At 39.3% G+C, this 21,413-nt stretch overlaps 1 protein-coding gene across 2 annotated transcripts in view; it reads left to right on the top strand.

Annotated features, from left to right (window-relative positions):
- Positions 1–11,862: 11,862 nt before the first annotated feature.
- The window catches only part of LOC133245124 (cytochrome P450 2J2-like), a 31,703-nt gene continuing 22,152 nt past the window's right edge, over positions 11,863–21,413 (top strand). The window contains exons 1-4 of one of the 2 annotated variants that reach the window (XM_061413071.1): positions 11,863–12,158; positions 16,594–16,756; positions 19,266–19,415; positions 19,803–19,963. In XM_061413071.1, coding sequence (XP_061269055.1) covers positions 11,949–12,158; positions 16,594–16,756; positions 19,266–19,415; positions 19,803–19,963 — 684 coding nt within the window. In that variant the 5' untranslated portion in view covers positions 11,863–11,948. The remainder of the gene's footprint in view (positions 12,159–16,593; positions 16,757–19,265; positions 19,416–19,802; positions 19,964–21,413) is intronic. The other variant, XM_061413070.1, reaches the window with a different exon arrangement.

A 21,413-nucleotide genomic window follows, 5' to 3' on the forward strand; every position in this document is an offset into this window, starting at 1 on the left:
GCCGGATGGCTTCACAGGCAAATTCTATCAAACGTTTAGAAAAGAGCTGACATATATCCTCCTCAAATTCTTCCAAAAACATTGCAGAGGGAGAAACACTCCCAAACTCATTCTATTAATATGAGGCCACCATCACCCTGGTACCAAAACAAGACAAGGATACCACCAAAAAAGAAAATTACAGGTCAATATCACCGATAAACATAGTTGTAAAATATCCTCAATAAAATACTAGTGAACAGAATCCAACAGCACATTAAAAGGATCGTATACCATAATCAAGAGGGGTTTATCCCAGAGATGCAAGGATTCTTCAATCAATGTGATACACCATATTAAAAATCTGGAACATAAAAACCATATAATTTCAACAGATGCAGAAAAAACTTTTGACAAAATTCAACATCCATTTATGATAAAAACTCTCCAGATAGAAACTCTCCAGGGCATAGCAGCAACCTTCCTCAACATAATAAAGGCCGTATATGACAAACAAACCCACAGCAAACATTATTCTCAGAAAAAAAAAAAAAAACTGAAAGCATTTCCTGTTAGATCAGAAATAAGACAATGGTGCCCACTCTCGTCACTATTATTTAATATAGTTTTGGAAGTCCTAGCAATGGGAAGCAGGGGGGAAAAAGATATAAAAGGAATCCAGATAGAAAAAGAAGTAAAACTCTAACTGGTGGCAGGTGACATGACACTATACACATAAAATCCTAAAGATACCATCAAAAAATTACTAGAATTAATCAATGAATTTAGTAACATGACAGTATATAAAACTAAACACAGAAATCCCTTGCAAACCTATAGACCAACAATGAAAAAGCAGAATGAAATTGCGGAAACAATCCCAATCACCACTGCAACAAAAAGAATAAAATACCTAAGAATAAACCTAAGGAGACAAAAGACATGTTTGCAGAAAATTATAAGACACTGATGAAAGAAAGAAACGATGACATAAACAGATGGAGATATATATATAGCATCTTCTTGAATCTGAAGAATCAATATTATGAAAACAACTATACTACCCAAAGCAGTCTACAGATTCAATGCAATCATTTTTCACAAAACTAGAATAAAATTTTACCATTTGTGTAGAAACACAAAAGACTAGAAATACCCAAAGCAATCTTAAGAAAGAAAAATTGAGCTGGAGGAATCAGGCTCCCTGACTTCAGATTATACTACAAAGCTCAGACAGCATGATAGAATGGCACAAAAGCAGAAATATAGATCAATGAAACAAGATAGAAAGCTCCAAGATAAACCCACTATGGGCACCTTAACTTTGACAAAGGAGGCAAGAATACACAATGGAGAAAAGACAGACTCTTCACTAAGCGGTGCTGGGAAGACTGGACAGCTACATATAAAAGAATGAAACTAGGACATTTCCTAACACCATACACAAAAATAAACTCAAACTGAATTAAAGACCTAAATGGAAGGCCAGAAACTATAAATTTTTTAGAGGAAAAGCTAGATAGAACACTCTTTGACATAAAGAGCAGCAAGATCCTTTTTGACCCATCTCATAGACTGATGAAAATAGAAATGGAATCTAATTGTACTTAAAAGCTTTTGCACAACAAATGAAATTGTAAGCAAGATGAAAAGACAACCCTCAGACTGGGAGAAAATAATTGTAAATGAAGCAAGTGACAAAGGATTAATCTCCAAAATATACAATCAACTCATGCAACACAATGTCAGAAAAACAAGCAACCCAATTTTCAAAAAATGGGCAAAATACTTAAACAGACATTTATCCAAAGAAGACATACAGATGGCAAATTAACACATGAAATAAATGCTCAACATTGCTCATTATTAGAAAAACACAAATCAAAAGTAAAATGAGGTGTCACCTAACACTGGTCAGAATGGCCATCATCAAAAAATCTACAAAAAATAAATGCTGGAGAGGACGTGGACAAAAGTGAACCCTCTTGCACTGTTGGTAGGAATGTAAATTAATGCAACCACTAGGAGAACAATATGGACATTTCTTACAAAACTAGGAATAAAATTACCATATGACTTAAAACTCAACATTCAAAAAACTAAGATCATGGCATCTGGTCCCATCACATCATGACAAAAAGATGGGGAGAAATGGAAAGAGTGACATTTATTTTCTTAGGCTCAAAAATCACTGTGGACATTGACTATAGCCATGACATTAAAGATGCTTGTTCTTCAAAAGAAAAACTATGACAAACCCTGACAGCATATTAAAAAGCAGAGACCATATTTTACCAACAAAGTCCATATATTCAAAGCTATCAAAGCTATGGTTTTTCCAGTAGTCATGTATGGATGTGAGATTTGCACCATAATAATGCTGAATACTGAAGAATTGATGCTTTTGAACTATGGTGTTGCAGACTCTCGAGAGTCCCTTGGACTGCAAAGAGATCAAATAAGTCAATCCTAAAGGAAATCAACCCAGAATATTCACTGGAAGGACTGATGCTGAAGCAGAAGATCCAATACTTTGGCCAACAGAAGTGAAGAGTTGACTTTATGGAAAAGACCCTGATGCTGGGAAAGATTGAGGATGGGAGGAGAAGAGGAGAACAGAAGATGAGAAGTTTGGATGGCATCACTGACTCTATGAACATGAGTTTGAGCAAACCCTGGGTGATAGTGAAGGACAATGAAGTATGGTGTGCTGCAGTCCATGGAGTCAGAAAGAGTCAGACATGATTTAGTGACTGAACAGAAACAATGACCCATCAATCGCACTCGGAGGCATATATCCTGAAAAAACATAATTCAAAAACACATATGTATCCTAGTGTTCAGTGAAGCACTACTTACAATAGCCAGGATGAGGAAACGATCTAGATGTTCATCAACAAATGAATGGTAAAGAAGTTGGGGTACATATATACAATGGAATATTACTCAGCCATAAAAAGTAATAAATTTGATTCAGCTGAAATGAGGTGGATGAACCTAAAGCCTGCCATACAGACTGCAGTAAGTCAGAGAAAAACAAATATCCTATATTCATGCATATATATGGAATCTATAAAAGCAACACTGATAAACCTATTTGCAGAGCACAGATAAACATGCAGATGTAGAGAATGGACCTGTGGACACAGCTGAGGAAGGGAAGCATGGGACAAATTGAGAGAGTGGTATTGAAATGAATACCCTACCATGTATAAAATAAATAGCTAGTGGGAAGCTGCTGTATAACACCGGGAGCACAGCCAGGGCTCTGTGACAACCCAGAAGGGGAGGCGGGGAACTCAAGAGGGAAGCGATATGTGATTCATCAAAAAAGCAAGAGAGTTCCAGAAAAACATATACTTCTGCTTTTTTGACTATGTCAAAGCCCCGTTGTGTGAATCACAACAATCTGTGAAAAATTCTTCGAGAGATGGGACTACCAGACCACCTCACCTGCCTCCTAAGAAATCTGTATGCAGGTCAAGAAGCAAAAGTTAGAACTGGACATGGAACAATGAACTGTTTCCAAATTGGGAAAGGAGTATGTCAAGACTATATATGTTCACCCTGCTTATTTAACTTATATGCAGAGTACATCATGTGAAATGCCAGGTTAGATGAAGCACAAGCTGGAATCAAGATTGCCAGGAGAAATATCAATAACCTCAGATATGCAGATGACACCAGCCTGATGGCAGAAAGTGAAGAGGAACTGAGGAGCCTCTCAATGAAGGTGAAAGAGGAGAGTGAAAAAGTTGACTTAAAACTCAACTTTCAAAAAAATAAGATCATGGTATCCGGTTCCATTACTCCAAGGCAGATAGATGGGGAAACAATGGAAACAGCGAGAGACTTTATTTTCTTGGGATTCAAAATTACTGCAGATGGTGACTGCAGCCATGAAAGGAAAAGACACTTGCTCCCTGGAAGAAAATCTATGACCAACCTAGACAGCATATTAAAAAGCAGAGACATTACTTTATCAACAAAGGTCTGTCTAGTCAAAGCTATGGTTTTTCCAGTAGACCATGTATGGACATGTCTACTGTAGACATGTAGACATGTGAGAGCAGGACCATAAGGAAAGCTGAGTGCCAAAAAATTGATGCTTTTGAACTGTGGTGTTGGAGAAAACTCTTGAGAGTCCCTTGGACTGCAAGATCAAGCCAGTCAATCCTAAAGGAAATCAGTCCTGAATATTCACTGGAAGGACTGATGCTGATGCTGAAGCTCCAATAGTTTGGCCACCTTATGTGAAGAACTGACTCATTTGAAAAGATCCTGATGCTGGGAAAGATTGAAGGCAGGAGGAGAATGGAATGACAGAGGATGAGATGGTTGGATGGCATCACTGACTTGATGGACATGAGTTTGAGGGAGTTCCAGGAGTTGGTGATGGACAGGGAAGCCTAGCGTGCTGCAGTCCATGGGGTCGCATGACTGAGTGACAACTGAACCATGCTGATGGCTGATTCATGTTGTTGTCTGACAGAAACCAACACAACATTGTAAGGCAATTATGCTCTAATTAAAAATAAAATTTTTAAAAGTCTAATTGTAAGCTTTATGATTTCTCAGATAAAGCCTCTAGTTATTTCTACTTTTTTTCTAGGCCATTTGATTTCTTCCTCAATGGGTTCACAGGGCAATTACTGTCCTTCCTATAGACTACAGGAAGAGGAAGTTCCTAACAATAGTTACCTGAACAGTTACTCTCTGAAAGAAATACGGCATGCACTTCCTCTAATTTTCAAAAGTGCACTTGCAGATAAGTAGGATTTTTTAAATCTTCAGTTCAGTTCAGTCAGTTCAGTCGCTCAGTCGTGTCTGACTCTGCGACCCCATGAATTGCAGCACGCCAGGCCTCCCTGTCCATCACAAACTCCCGGAGTTCACTCAGACTCAAGTCCATCGAGTCAGTGATGCCATCCAGCCATCTCATCCTCTGGCATCCCCTTCTCCTCCTGCCCTCAATCCCTCCCAGCATCAGAGTCTTTTCCAATGAGTCAGCTCTTCACATGAGGTGGCCAAACTACTGGAGTTTCAGCTTCAGCATCATTCCCTCCAAAGAAATCCCAGGGCTGATCTCCTTCAGAATGGACTGGTTGGATCTCCTTGCAGTCCAAGGTTTTTAAATTTTAAATCTTAATGAAGTCTAAATTACTTTTTCTGTTTCATAGCTCATGCCTTTGGTATTTATCAGAAATCACTGACAAGAGCTGAAGGTCATCTTGGCATTTTCCTATGTTATCTTCTTGAAGTTTTAGCTTTGAATTTTACATGTAGGTCTGTGATCCATTTTGAGTCAACTTCTGTGAGAAGTGTAAGATCTGTGTCCAGATTCCTCTTTGCATAGAGATGTCCAGTGTTCCAGCACCACTTGTATGAATATTACACTTTTTCCATTGAACTTCATTTGCTCCTTTGTCAAAGGACTATATTTTTCTATTACTGGGATCTTTATTCTTTTCTAATGACCTATATGGAGAAGGAAATGGCAACCCACTCCACTATTCTTGCCTGAAGAATTCCATGGACAGAGGAGCCTGGTGGCTATAGTTCATGGGGTCTCAAAGAATCGAACACGACTGAGTGACTAAACAACAATGACCCATATGTCTTCTTCCACCAATACCACATGCCCTGATACATGCAGCTTAATAGTAAATCTAGAAGTCAATCGTATCAGTCCCCCAAAATTGTTCTTCTCCTTCAATTTTGTGTTTACTATTCTAGGTTTTTGCCTTTCTATATAAACTTTAGAATCAGATTGTCAATTTTGTTTTACAGATTTACAGAGAAAAATATGAGTGAGAAGTAGAGAGTTCCCATATACCCATTCTTTATTCCTCACACATTTTTCTCCTATTATTAATATTTTGCATTGGAAGTAAGTAATATTTTGCATTGGAAGTTTAATTTCAAACTACAATTGTTCATTGCTGGTACTTAAGAAAGAAATTAACTTTTCTGTGTTAATCCCTTTTTTAATGAATGCTTTTGTAGTATAATCTGAGACTCTATCCTACTATCATTGATATAGATAACCTTGCTATCATTGCTTACTAGTTCCAGGAGACATTTTGTTAATTCTTTGTGATTGTCTACATAGACATTTTGTTTTTTTATTTGTAATCTAAATACAGCTTTTGTTTCCTTGTCTTTGTCATAGTGTATTAGCTAGGACTACAGGTACAATGTTGAATAAGATGGTCAAAGAGGCCACGTATACCCTTTTACTGATCTTATAGAGAAAGCATCTGGTTTCTCAACCTTGACTATGGTGTTAGCCATGAGTTTTTTGTAGATATTATTTTTCAACTTGAGGACATTTCCTTCCATTCTTCATTAGCTAAGAATTTTTATTGTGAATGGATGTTGGAATTTGTCAAATACTTTTTCTGCATTTATTGATTTGTTGTTCAGTCACTAAGTCAAGTCTGACTCTTTGTGACCCATTAACTGTAGCTTGCTAGGCTTCCCTGTGCTTCACTACCTCCCTGAGTTTGCTCAAACTCATGTCTGTTGAATCAGTGATGCCATCCAACCGTCTCATCTTCTGCTGCCCCCTTCTCCTTTTGCCTTTAATCTTTCCCATCATCAGGACTTTTCAGTGAGTCAGCTCTTTGCATCAGGTAGCCAAAGTATTGGGCTTCTGCTTCAGCATCAGTCCTTCCAATGAATATTCAGGATTGCTTTCCTTTAGGATTGACAGTATGATCTCCTTGCTCTTCAAGGGACTCTCAAAAGTCTTTTCCAGCACCACAGTTCAAAAGCATCAATTCTTTGGCACTCTGCCTTCTTTATGGTTCAACTCTCAAATCCATGCATGGCTATAGGAAAATCCATAGCTCTGACTATTCACACCTTTGTCAGCAAAGTGATGTCTCTGCTTTTTCATACACTGTCTAGGTTTGTCAAAGCTGTTCTTCCAAGGAGTATCTTTTAATTTCCTGGCTTCAGTCACCATCCCTCAGTGATATGGAGCCCAAGAAAATAAAATATGTCACAATTTTTCTCCATCTATTTGCCATGAAGTAATGGGACCAGATGCCATGATGATAATTTTGAATGTTCAGTTTTAAGCCAGCTTTCTCACTCTCTTTCACCTTCATCAAGAGACTCTTTAGTTCCTCTTAGTTTTCTGCCATTATAGTAGTGTCATCTAACGATAGAATCTATTGATAGAATCATATATTTTTCTTTAGCCTGTTGATGTGATGGAGATACAATAATTGAATTTCAAATATGGAGTCCACTTTGCATGTCTAGCAGAAAATCCCTCTTGATCATGGTGTATACTGTTTCGTATACATCTCTGGATCTGATTTACCAACACCAGTTTAAAGATTTTTGCAACTATGTTCACAAGAAATACTGATTTTCCTTCTCCTGATGTCTTTGATTGTATTTTTTTTTTTTTTTAGTGTAATGCTAGTCTCAAGGACTGAATTATAAAGTATTTTCTATGCTTTGATTTTATAGAATAGATTGTAGCAACTTACTGTAATTTGCTTCTTAAAGTTTAGTACAATATATCTTTGCAAGTTTCTGGATCTGTGTTTTTACTTTTGTACATTTATTAATGACTTATTTTTTTCTTTAATAGATACAAGCCTATTGAGATCTCTTGTTCTCCTTATGTGAGTTTTTGCAGATTGTGTCATTCAGTGAGTTGGCCCACTTCATCTGTGTTTTCAAATTTGTGGGCATAGAGTTATTCATAACATTTCTTTCTTATAATGTCCATGAGATGAATAGTGATGGCACTTGTTCATTTATGATAATAATTAACACCCTATTTTCTTAGATAAGTTGGCTAGACATTTGCCAATTAAAAAAAATTTTTTTTAACTTTTGCTTTTGTTCATTTTTCTATTGTTTTCCTATTTTCAGTTTGATTTAATGCTGCACTGATTTTTATTATTTATCTTCTTGTCCTTCCTTTGGATTTAATTTTCTGCTCTTTTTCTAGAATCTAGAAGGTCAGATTTTTTATTTTAGTCTTCTCTTCTTTCTAATATATGCATTCAATGGTATAAATTTTCCTCAAATCACTGTTTTCACTGTATCCACACATATTGATAAGCTTTATTTTCATTTGTTCAAAGATATTTTTTATTTTTTGGAGATTTCTTCTTTGAGCCATGTTTATTTCTGTGTGTTATTCAATAGTCAGGTAGTTTGAAGTTTTCTACCTCCTATTCCTTTATTGATTTCTAGTTAACTCTGTTTTGTTATGAAAGCAAAATCTGTGTGATTTCTATATTTATATTTAATAAAGTATGTTGGATATCAGAATGTGGCCTATTTGTTGAATGTTGTACATGAGCTTGAGAAGAATATGCATGCTGCTCTTGCTGGATGATAAGTTCTATGTATATAAGTTGGATCCAGGTAATTGATAATGCTGCATGGTTCAACTTTGCTTTTATTTGTTTTCTGCCTCTTGTTCTGTCCATTGGTAGTAGAGGGATATTCAAGTCTCTAATTACAATGGTAAAGTCATCTAATTTTCCCTGCAGTTCCATCAGTTTGCCTGCACATATTTTGAAGCTCCATTATTAGGTGTAAACACATTATAGAACTGCTATGTCTTCTTGGAGAATTGACCCTTTATCATTATGTAATGCCCTTTTACAGTTAATTAATATTTTCTTTGCTCTGATATCAGCAAAAAACAGTTACTCCAGTTTTCTTTTGATTGGTGTTAGCATGGTATATCGGAGAAAGCGATGGCACCCCACTCCAGTACTCTTGCCTGGAAAATCCCACGGACAGAGGAGCCTGGTTGGCTGCAGCCCATGGGGTTGCGAAGAGTCAGACACGACTGAGCGACTTCCCTTTCACTTTTCACTTTCATGCATTGGAGAAGGAAATGGCAACCCACTCCAGTGTTCTTGCCTGGAGAATCCCAGGGATGGGGAAGCCTGGTCGGCTGTCGTCTAGGGGGTCACACAGAGTCGGACACGACTGAAGCGACTTAGCAGCAGCAGCAGCAGCATGGTATATCTTCCTCCAACCCTTTAATTTCAATCTATTTGTGTCTCCATATTTAAAGTCAGTTTGTCCTAGATAATGTATAGTTAGGTTTGTGTGTGTGTGTGTGTAATCAAAAACAAATAACAAGAGATCTACCTGGTTTATAAAATGTTAAGTGTACAGTAAACCACCAGTTCTTGGGTCCCGTGGTGTAATGATTAGTGCTCTGGACTCTGAATCCAGCAATCCGGCTTCCCTGGTGGCTCAGATGGTAAACAATCTGCCTACAATGCAGGAGACACAAGTTCAATCCCTGGGTCAGGAAGATGCCCTCGAGAAGGAAATGGCAGCCCACTCCAGTATCTTGCCTGGAGAATTCCATGGACAGAGGAGACTGATGGGCTAAAGTCCATAGAGTCGCAAAGAGCTGGACATGACTCTGGACATGCGGGATTAACACTTTTACTTTCAAGTGTATAGTACAGTAGTGTTAACTCTAAGCACTGTGTTTCACACATGAACTCTAGAAATTTTCCATCTCACATGGCTGGAACTCTCTTCCCATGGAACAGAAAATTTTCATTTTCTCCTTCCTCCAGTCCCAGGAAACCACTAGTGTGGGCAAATTGGGAGACTTGTGCACCATTGGTAAGAATGTAAAATGGTGCAGCCACTATAGAAAACAGTATGCTGCTGCTAAGTCGCTTCAGTCGTGTCCGACTCTGTGTGACCCCAGAGATGGCAGCCCACCAGGCTTCGCCGTCCCCAGGATTCTCCAGGCAAGAACACTGGAGTGGGTTGCCATTTCCTTCTCCAACGCCTGAAAGTGAAAAGTGAAAGTGAAGTCACTCAGTCGGGTCTGACTCTTTGCAACCCTGGACTACAGCCCACCAGGCTCCTCCGTCCATGGGATTTTCCAGGCAAGAGTACTGGAGTGGGTTGCCATTGCCTTCTCCACAGAAAACAGTATAGAGATTCTTTAAAATTAAAAATAGATCTCCCCTATGATCCACTAGTGTGATTACTGGACATTTATCCACAAGAATGGAAATCAGAATCTTGAAGAGATATTTTCATTTCACAGCACCATTATTCATAATAACCAAGAGGTGGATATAAGCTAAATGTCCTTTAATGAATGAATGGATAATGAAAATGTGGACTGTACATACAATGAAATATTCTTCTGCCAATAAGAAGAAAGAAATCTTTTCAAATTCTAGAAACAGATGAACCTTGAGAACTTTATGCTAAGTGAAATAAGCCAGCCACAGAAGGAAAAATATTACATGATTTCACTCCTCTCAGTTACCTTATAGACAGCTCATAGACAAAAATGTGAGGTGTCCAAGGTTGTTTTGACTATTCAGAGTCTTTGTGCTTGGGTCGGGAAGGTCCCCTGGAGAAGGAAATGGCAACCCACTCCAGTATTCATGCCTGGAAAATCCCATGGACCGAGGAGCCTGGTGGGCTACAGTCCATGGGATCACAAAAAGTCGGACACGACTGAGCGACTTCATTTCATTTCATTTTCTATTTCTGTAAAAAATGCCTTTAGGATTTTGATAAGAATTGTATTGACTAACATGAGCAATTTAATAATATTAAGTCTTTCAGTTTTGAACATGAGATATCTTTCCATATCTTCAGCTTCTTCAATTTTGCTGAGCAATATTTTATATTTTCAATGTATGAGTCCTTTGCCTTCTTGCTTAAGTTATTGCTAAGTATCTTGTTCTTTTTGATGCCGAGCTAATACTATCTCTGTGTGCAGATGACATTGTTTTAATATGTGTGTGTGTGTGTAACTGTGCTCACTCATGTCTGACTCTTTGTGACTCCACGGACTGTAGCTGACTGTGCTCCTCTGTCCATGGACTTTTTCACGCAAGAATACAGGAATGGGTTGCCATTTCCTTCTCCAGGGTATCTTCCAGACCCAGTGATCGACCTGGGTCTCTTTGTGTCTCCTACATTGGCAGTCAATTCTTGACCACTGCACCAAATGGGAAACCCATATTAATATCTAGAAAACCCTAAAGATTACACATACACATAAACTGTTGGAAATAATAAATGAATTCAGCAAAGTCTCAGGATTCAACACCTACAAAAATAAATTGTGTTTCCGTATTTTGATAATGAAGCATCTGCAAGGAGTCTTGGTCTTTATTTTAATGAACTCATAAACATTCTTTTAATTAATGTGTTCAGAATATTAATATTTAATGTAGTTATTGATTCAGATTATCTACCATAGTCATTACTGTTTTCTATTCATTGCATTTAAGTTTTGTTTCTTTTTTGTCTTTCACTCTTTTCCCTTTCTTCTTTGGTTTTAACTAAGCATTTTGTATAACTCCATTTTCTCTTCTGTCTTAGCACGTTGATTATATTTCTTTTCTAAAACTTCAGTTGTTGACTTATAGTTCACAGTATGCATTTCCAACTAATTCAAATCTAGCTTCAAATAGTACTACACTGCTTAATTCGAAGTTCAAGGACCTTAATGGAATGTTCCTAATCCCTTCCTTCTGCTCAGCCAACATTGCATCTTTTATCTATATGATAAAAATCACCAAATTTCTCAACGTTAAGGCTGTGAATATTCTTTAGACAGAAATAAAAAAACCTCCCAGCCTGGCCTTTTCTGACATCCAGGCAGGTTCTCCAGGGAATCCCATGCTTGACATCTAGTGGGTAGCAGACAGGCTGGGCTCCAGCCCAGAGAAGGACAGACTCAGGTGGGAGAAAGTTGGAGAGAGGGGAGGAGGAGACAGGACCTGAGGAAAGGCAAGGAGGGGTAAGGTGGACCAGGTGCCACAGGGAGCCAGGGGTGGGGCTTAGGTGAGCGCTGGGGGAAGGGAAGAGCAGTGGTGGGAGGAGGGAAGGGCGGGGTGAGACAGTAGGATGGGGCGGGGCCTGGGAACCCGGCTGAGAGCTCGGAGGCACCGACCCTCACAGAAGAGAAACCAGACGTCGCAGTGATGCTGGAGGCCCTGAGCTCTCTGGCGACGGCCCTCTGGGCCGCGCTCCGTCCTGACACCGTCCTGCTGGGGACACTCGCCTTTCTCCTCTTTGTTGATTTCCTCAAAAGGCGGCATCCAAAGAACTACCCGCCGGGGCCCCCCGGCCTGCCCTTCGTAGGCAATTTGTTCCAGCTGGACCCTGAGAAGGCGCCCCTGGTCCTTCATCAGGTAGGAGCAGGCGAAAGTGTCAGGGCCACGTCTTCACCCTGACCTGCAGGACAAGGGCCATTCTGGGTACTGAGGACAGGAGACTGAGGGGGCTCTGAGGTTAAATCGGAAACACGGGTACACCCGACGTTGAACTTCTCTTTCCTTACCATCAACTGGAATGATTCCAGCTGTACTTTCTAGGGGTGAACTGCTGTTAACTGTTTACTATTTAAGAATCCCGCCTCCATGCGCTTTGGGGGAGGGAGGGGCTGCAGGTTTAATGTACAAAGCAAAACTTGCTTCTCAGTGCATCTAGCTGATGCAAAGAAGTGTAAATATTGAACTGTAGCACTCATCTGAAGTCTCATATCCTTCCAGGAGCTTGGTTATCTGCATAATTTCTCTCCTGTTAAGGATATTTGGATAGAGTATGGTTCAGAACCCCCTCTGCATTCTCAGTAAATGTTTTTGACTGACTAGGTGACCCTGTGTTTTCTCTTCAGTTTCTTTTATTACACCCTTGAGGGTGACAGATATAATACATTTGTAAGTCATTTAGTTGTGTCTTGTTGCGTATTACTGGGACATTCAATTTATAGTATGATAATTTTGTCTTTTTAATAATTTTATCCTTGGTAGGGGGAAGAGGGATGCTATATTTCCCCTTTTGGAGGTTCCCTTTTCTAACTGTAAAATGAGGATGTGTGTGCGTGTGCCTAGTAGCTCAGTCCTGCCTCTCTCTTTGTGACCCCATGAATGGTAGCCTGCAAGGGTCCTCTATCCATAGGATTTTTTCAAGCAAGAAAAGTGGAGTGGGTTGCCATTTCCTTCTCCAGGGGATCTCTCAGACCCAGGAATCGAGTCCGAGACTCCTGTGTCTCCTGCACTACAGGTGGATTCTTTACCTGCTGAGCAATCACCACCTAAATCCTCACCATTTTTCAACCACATTGCTTCCATCCCCACAAGGACAGAGCCCCTCACTTTCAGGATCCTCCATAAACAGTCCACTCTCACTAAAGTATTCATTTAAAAATGTCATTAAGTAGCATTAAGTGATATGATTAGAATATAAAATTTTCAAGCTAAAATGCTAGGATACTAAACCTGCACCTTTCTTTAAGAAATGTGTTTTTTAATTTCCAAGTATTGGAGGATTTTCTCTTTTCTTTCTGTTAATGATTTACAGTTGGTGTTCATTAGGATCAGAAGACATATACTGTATGATTTCAAATTTGAACAAATGTGTAAAGGTTGGTTTTATGACCCATGATAGACACTTAAAAAAAAAAATTCTGCTGCTGCTGCTGTTTGGAGCGCCCTGTACTATATGTCATTAAGCTTGAAAAGATGAGTGTGTTCTTTGTGCTTCCATACCCTTGCTGACTTCTTATCTGCTCATTCTATCAATTACTAGGAGAGGCGTGTTAAGTTTCCAGCCATAATTAGAGGCTTATTTCTGCGTTTGGTCAGTTCTGGTAGTTTTACTTTATTTATTTGGCAGCTCTTTAATTTGGCTCATGCATATTAAAATTGTTATGTCATCTTGGTGAATTGGCTCTTTAATTATTATACAATGTCATTCTTTATCCCTGATGATTTTCTTTGCCTGAACTTTATTTGATATAATATAGCCACACCAGCTCTCTTTTGATTAGTATTTATGTAGCACATGCTTCTCCAGTTTTTCACTTTTGACCTACTTATATGATTATACTTGAAATGAGTTTTTATATATAACATATAAGTGGCTCATTGTTTCATTCTACCAATATCTTTTAATTGGTGAATCTAGACCATTTGTATGTAGTGTAATTTTTGTTGTGGAAACACTTAAGTCTGCCATTTTACTATTTATTTTCTATTTTTCACTTTGTTTTTTGTTCCTCTAGTTCTCCTTTCTCCTGTGGGTCACACGAATATTTTTTAAGAATTCCTTTTTAATTTATCCATAGTTTTCTTTTAGTACATCTCTTTATATTGTGCTCTAAGTGCTTGCTGTAAACCTTACGTGCTATGCAGTCAGTCAGTTCAGTCACTCAGTCGTGTCTAACTCTGCAACCCCATGGACTGCAGCATGCCAGGCTCCCCTGTCCATCACCAATCCCAGAGCTTGCTCAAACTCATGTCCGTTGAGTCAAAAACTAAGTGATTTGCCTAAGTTATTCAAAATTGATAATGGCCAAACAAGGACTTGAAACTTACATCTATCTGGTCTTTACTTATGCTACTTTTCATGATATAGGTAGCAGGTAATTGATTTTTCAGGGTTTCATTTAGCCAACAGGCATTTATGACGTACTTATCGAATGACAGCATAATACAAGAGAGTATGTGATGAAATGTGTGGTATAAATTTTTGATAACCAAGTGAGATGTCATTAAGTGGTTCACTGTGAATAGGAAACCTTGGGGATAACCTCTGTAGAATGCTGAAATAAATTTGAGTGAACTTGAACAGAATGGTAGGAGAGGGGTTGTGTGGAGTAAAGTGGACAGGAGATTTTTTAATTGGAGAAGTGACAGGAGCTGAAACAAAGTGAGAAGGCAGTGAAGAAACTGGCTTATCTGTTTGGCATGATGAGAACCTTCTTAATTTCCCATGCCCCATTTTCTAAACATTTTCTACAATAGCTGTCTGGCTTATTTTAGAATCATTTATGTGAATAAGAAAAAAATCTTACTGGACTATGATAGGGAAATTGTATCACTCTCTGGCCATTTCCCCTCTATTTCTTTGTCAATATCTTTCAAGAATTATTTGCTAAAATACACTCTAAATATATTAATAATAATACATAATTTTATTATTAAGTTTAGTGTTATGATTACTAACAGCAGAATCCTAATAATGAGATTTATAACAGCTCTCATTTTATACTTTTAGAAACTGAGACAGAGGGAAGTTATGTAGCTTAACCAAATATAACATGGAAAGTAAACAGTGGAAGCTGGATACAAAGCAATTTGTTGGCCTTCAAAATCCAAGTTCTTAAACACTCACCTTTTGACATTAAGACCTTCTTGGTCTAATTCTAGCACCTTTCCGACACTGTATCCCAGCTCCCTACACAAGTGAGATGTATTCTCTGCGGGCACCTCTCCTAGCCCGGGACACACCCACACACCCTTCCTTTATTAGTGCTTCCTCCCTCTTCCGCTCCCTGCCCCATTACTCTCATTCTCAGTTTACTGCTGTCACATCCAGTAAACTCTAAGTTCTCCGTGCTATTTCAGCTTTATGTCTTTGTCCTTAAATCTCACAAATACCTACAGTCCCATATATTTTTGGCACTTTGGCTAAGTTATTTCTCCATGACTCATTTTCCTTACTAAAACATGACTAACATCATTACTGCCATAAGGTGGTGTGAGGGAAATGAGATAAAAGGTGAAAGGTGGTTAGCGTGGCACCCAGTGGGTGTGGCTGGCTGTGACCACCGGTGCCTTTCCCCTGTACGTCTTCCCTTTGCTCTTGTCCTGTCTGCCCCTTGAGCAAGTGCACCTGTGCTCCTTTGCTCACGGAGCCCATGCATTCCCCAGAGTCTAGAATGGCCGTCTGCCAGTATCAGAAAACAAACTGTCTTTCCTATTGTTGTCCTCTTTCTTCCTCACAGAAACTTTTTTCCCCTTTTTTCGGGGCTGTAGAGAGCACACTGCCCTGCTTGTGAGATTTTAGTTCCCCGTCCAGGATTAAACCTGTATCCATGGCACTAAAAGTCCAAGTCCTGACCACTGGACAGCCAGGGAATTACCCTGTCCCAGAAACTGTAAGGGAAGAATAATTTTCTCTCTCTTATAGCTGGGGAGCACAGGCTCCAAAAAAAATGAAACAACTTTCCCGAGATCTCACAGCTAGCCAGCCGTAGAGTTAACTTGGCTCCAGCTAGTGTGTTCTTGTCTATGACTGGCCCTAGCCCTGTAATGAATTTTTTGCCACCTAGAACCTGTTGAAGAAGGGGACACTGTCTTGTGGTTAAACAGATATGATTTACTACGAAGTCCATGCTTTCTACCCCAGACATTCACTAAACACATCTCTGCCTTCTCTGGTGAGTCACATGGGCTGAATTCTCTCGCTTCACTAGAGTCTAAGATGCTTGAGGTTAGAGACCTTGCTTATTTTATTGTATCTTTATGCCTTATTCTCAGGATACATATGCTCACTCAATCCAAGTAAGGTGAACATATGGATGAGTATTTATAATGAATGCCTGTGTCCTGTAGTAGATTAAACTGAAGTCTAGTTGAGACCAAGAAAAATGGAAACAGGCAGAAATATTTCCAACAGCCCAAGGCGTGTGCGCGCGCGCGCACACACACACACACACACACACACACACACACACACACAAATTCCCCTTAATATAGGCTGCCAAAGCTCCACATACCCTCCATTCCAGGACACACAGAGATGTGCATATGTAACTGTAACTTTTCTACTATTTTTCAGTTTGTGAAGAAATATGGGAATGTTTTTAGCTTGGATTTTGGTACAGTTCCTTCTGTTCTTATAACTGGATTGCCCTTAATTAAAGAAGCACTTGTCCACCAAGGCCAAATCTTCTCCAACCGCCCTGTAGTGCCTCTCCAAGAGCGCATCATAAACAACAAAGGTAAGCTGTTACACTGGTAAGTGTATGTTTGATATTCTTGTGGTCTGTGAAAGTATCTCCAACAATCCCAGGAGCCAAGCTCCTCATAAGGAACCTGAGTGCCCGCGTTTCCCTGTTGAAGGCACCCCCTCAGGGCACCTGGCAGAGTCAGCTCTAATGTCAGGGATTTGGGGGAAGCAACATCACCTGCATGAACTCACTCTGGATGCTTTGATAAATAAGTATCCTCATCACTCAGTGATGTGATGTGTTGTTTAAGCAGAGAAAAGGCAATGCATCCTCAGGCTCTCTTTCTGCTTTCCCGCTCAGATCTCTTCCCCTAGAAATCGGATGTGGATCAGCTTGTTCCTGTTGATTAAGTGATCCCTTCTTGCCTCCAGTTCCTTATGCTCTATTTTAATTAAGGCTGTGCCCCAAAGGTATCTCAAGCCTTCTATCTATGTTAAAAGAGTTTGGCGTGAATACTTAGAATTGTCACTAAATAAACTTCCATTTTCAAAAATCTAAATGCAAAACTTAAATCTATACTTCTAACAAAACAGCATTTTTTTTTCAGGTATTTCTCAATCCCGCTTTGAAATAGTTCACCCATTATTTTGCATTCATTTACTCTATCATCTGCCGTGTGAACCTAGTAAGACTAGGCACCAGTGACAGAGTAGTGAGTAGAACAGAAAAAATTCTTGATTTTTCTGTAAGCTACATGCGATTAAGAAAAACAGTATCAAGTAAGCTAATAATTTAAGTCCTCGGTGTTATGAAGTTAAGAGCAGGGTTCACTTAGTATGGGTATCGAATCTGGTCCTGAGACTCAGGAAAAGCTATTGTAAGTAAATGACAAGTAATCAAGTGAAGAAGCAATCCACTAGAGGGAATAGAATATGAAAAGTTTATGAGGTGGGAAGAAGGACAGTGAACTGAGGAATTGAAAGGTGTCCAGTGTGGGAAGAACAGAGATTAAATGGAGATAATTAAATGAAGATGAAGATGCTAAGTTTGGCCAGAAAGAGTTCATGTTTAAGGATGTTGCTTTTATCCTAGTAACGACAGAGGATCCTGAATGGTTTAAGTAGAAAAAGAAATCATTGTATTTACATGCTACATTTTAAAGACTTCTCTAAGCTATAATGTCAAGAATGGAATAAAAGGAGTAGGAGACCACTGTAGCGTTTTAGGTGAGAGAGGGTGGTGGCCTGGATTAGGGAGTTATCAAGAAATGGCAGTTCAGTAGGTTAGACCAGGAGACTGACTGTGAAAATATATGGATTTAAGCTATTCAGGAGGCATATCCAATAGGATATGATGACCTAGACAGAGGGAGAATGAGGTAGACACCCAAATGAGTACGTAAAGGAAAGAAGGAGGATATGAAGAAGGAGAAGGTGTTGGCTGGCCTGGATGGGGAGTTGTATGGAGCAAGTCATGAATAAAATCATGAATATGCTGAGTATAAAGCCGAGAGAGTCAAGCAGACAATTGGTTACGTACCTGCAGCTGAGGCACAGATAGAGATGTTCACATCAGTAGATGTTATTTGAAATATTTGGAGCTGATGAGATTTCACAGAAATGGAAGATAAGGGTAAGAGAGAAGAGGGTTTGACCCAAGCTTGAAAAGGCCCATCATTTCAAAATTTGATAGGAGATAAGTTAACTGAAGGTATGATGATTTCTGTGAAGTCAGAGAATTAGCAGAAACGTCTGGAGAGTGTGGTGTCCTGGGCACCACTGGAAAAGAGTGTTTCAAGAAAAAAGCATCTCGTGCTGTTGACACATCAACATGAGGCTGAAAAGGATCCTGGACTGAACAGCAGGGAGGGCCACTTCACTAAGGTGGTAGAAGTGAAAGGGAGATATTAGAAGGAGTGGAAGAGTGTATGGGAATGAAGAATTGAGAGGGTGGTGGTCTCATCTGTGTTATAAAATAAATGAAGTTCTCTGCACACCTCATGATGGATTTTTTATCCTTTGCCTGTGATTTTCTTTCTGCACACATTCACAATTCTTTGTTTTCTTGGGTGATTCATCTATTTTTTAAAGATATTTAAACTCTCTCCTTATGAGTTTTGGTTTTGTCTAGTCCATTAGTGCATACTTAGTATGTAGCATAACAAATACTTAAATATAGTATGTGACAAGTAATCAGAGCATGGGCATCAGGGTCAGGCAGGCTTGAAAATGAATGCCTGTTTAACTGTTCCAACTGTGTAACCTTGTAGAATGTACTTTTATCTCCTGTGCCTTATTTTTCTCATCAAAAAACGGGGGGGCTGATTTTACACTAATGATTTCATCAGAGAGTATCTGTGAGTACTAAATCCCAGAATGCATTACAAATGCTAATGTGCACAGCACTGCAAGCAATCAGTAAATTCAAGCCATTATATCCTTGCTTAGGGACTATTTCTCTGATTAGTTTTCAAGTACCTTACAGCCCTTTTTCTTCCTTTCATCTGATACATCATGGGTCTTGTTGGCTTTTTTTCATAATCTTGGCCTTCTTTTCCCAGGCTTGATCATGTCCAGTGGCCAGTTATGGAAGGAACAAAGAAGGTTTGCCCTGACAACTCTTAGGAACTTTGGTTTAGGAAAGAAGAGCTTAGAGGAACGCATTCAGGAGGAGGCCTCCTACCTCATCCAGACGATAAGAGAGGAGAACGGTGAGCATGTCATAGGACAGGTGCAGGGACTGTGGCTCATACTTTCACTAACTGGATGTTCATCAGTGCCTACCTGCCTTTCCTGAGCCCAGAATTGTGTAGGGTGCTGAGGGGATGACAGGGAACAGCTAACCATGACCTGCCCTCATGTGGCTTGTGAAATAAGGAAAAGATTGGTATTAAACACATTATTGGTTTCAAATACTGGTCATCAGTTAGACTTGCCAGGCATTGACTGAATACTGATTATACCCTGAGGGTGTCAGACCCGGGGTCACAGTCTCAGAGGTGGTTCTGTAGTCAGTGTGCCATACGTCACACAGAGTAGCATCTCTGTAAAATAGAAGCAACCCTATCCGAAGGCTCCATTTCTTCTCCTGCCTCCAGGACAGCCTTTTGACCCTCACTTGACAATCAACAATGCCGTTTCCAATATTATTTGCTCCATCACCTTCGGGGAGCGCTTTGACTACCAGGATGATCAGTTCCAGGAACTGCTGAGGATGCTGGATGAGATGTTAAATCTGCAGACGTCAGTGTGCTGCCAGGTGAGGCAGTTGTCACTTGCTATCTTTCATAAAGACATTAGGCTGATGTCCATCACAGATTAGAGTGGGTCTTTCTTTCCTTTTTAACTAATGTAACCTTTTAAAATTGACTTCAGCACAAACCTGTTTGAAATCGATCTGTTGACTTTACTGTTTTTGATTCTTATTCTATTGTTCATGTGGACACATCCACTCCTTTCTCTTGCATATTCACCTGTTTGTAAAAATCCTTAAAGATTTCCACCTGTTGCACTATTTCCATGCCCATCCACACTTGTTATTACCAGTTTTCTAAATTTGTAGGATATGGATTTAAGGCATTCAACACTCACCCCATCCTTCGTTGTCCCTGCTGTCTCCTTTTGTCCTGCTAGGGTTTTAAGTCTGTCAAAAGCTCTGCTCATCTGCTTGGTCTCTTAGGCTCTTTTCTTTATTTGGAAGGTACTTTTAGGGGAAAATCAGCCCCAAGTCTTGAGGTAAATCCTTGTACACCTAAAGGACGATTTATTTGAAATCATTTTTAACAAGCAACACTGCCCGGAGTTTGATGGACCCATCTCACCCAAACTGATAAAGCAGTTAGCATGTTTCCTGGCACGTTAAAGGAACATAATGAATATGAGCTACTAGGATTATTGTTGTCAGTATTACTTTTGAATAACATTCCTTATTGTCACTTCTAATCATGCTAAACCCTAGCCCCTGTTCAGTAATTCCGTTTTCTTCCGTCCTATTAAGACAGAACCTACGAAGTTTGGGACCTCAGTGAGCATGTATTGACTATTCCCAGGGAAAAGAAATTCCGGGGAAGGTTGGATGAGTCAGGAGGCAGGGGGTAATATGCATTTTTTTAGAGACCCAAAATAGATCAGGCAGTTTACCTGACAATTTCACATACTTTATTTCAGTCAGTTTTTTTACAAAAATCCTTTACAGATGAAATGGAGCATCCTAATGTGTGCAAGTAGATATGGGAATGCTTAAGCAAATCCACATAGTGACCCATTGGCTGTTGTTAAGTGTGGAATAGATCTCATGTAATTAATTGAGTAAGGAAAATAACTCTGGTGCCCCAATGGCAGTGGGTTACACTAAGTCCTTCAAATTACATCATCATCTTCATTATTGTCATTAATATTATTCCCAAAGCCTTATAGCTAGAAAGCGATAGAGCTAACAGTCAAAGGCATGTATGTTTCATTTTAAGTCTAGGCAATTTTCCATTATGGTGGGCTATCTGTTTTCTACCAGATATTTTTAGTGAAAATATATCCAAAATCCACTTAGTTTTAAAAATGTCTTATCCACATGAAGAATACATCATAATGCATAGATAGTCAAACATGCATCTATGTTGAACGTAACTAGCTACCTAGCTAGAAAGAGGTGTTTTATGCACACACAAAGATATATACACGCATAGTAGAGAAAAATGCCATGAAAAAATAAT

Source organism: Bos javanicus, chromosome 3, assembly GCF_032452875.1.
Source record: "Bos javanicus breed banteng chromosome 3, ARS-OSU_banteng_1.0, whole genome shotgun sequence".
NCBI lineage: Eukaryota > Metazoa > Chordata > Mammalia > Artiodactyla > Bovidae > Bos > Bos javanicus.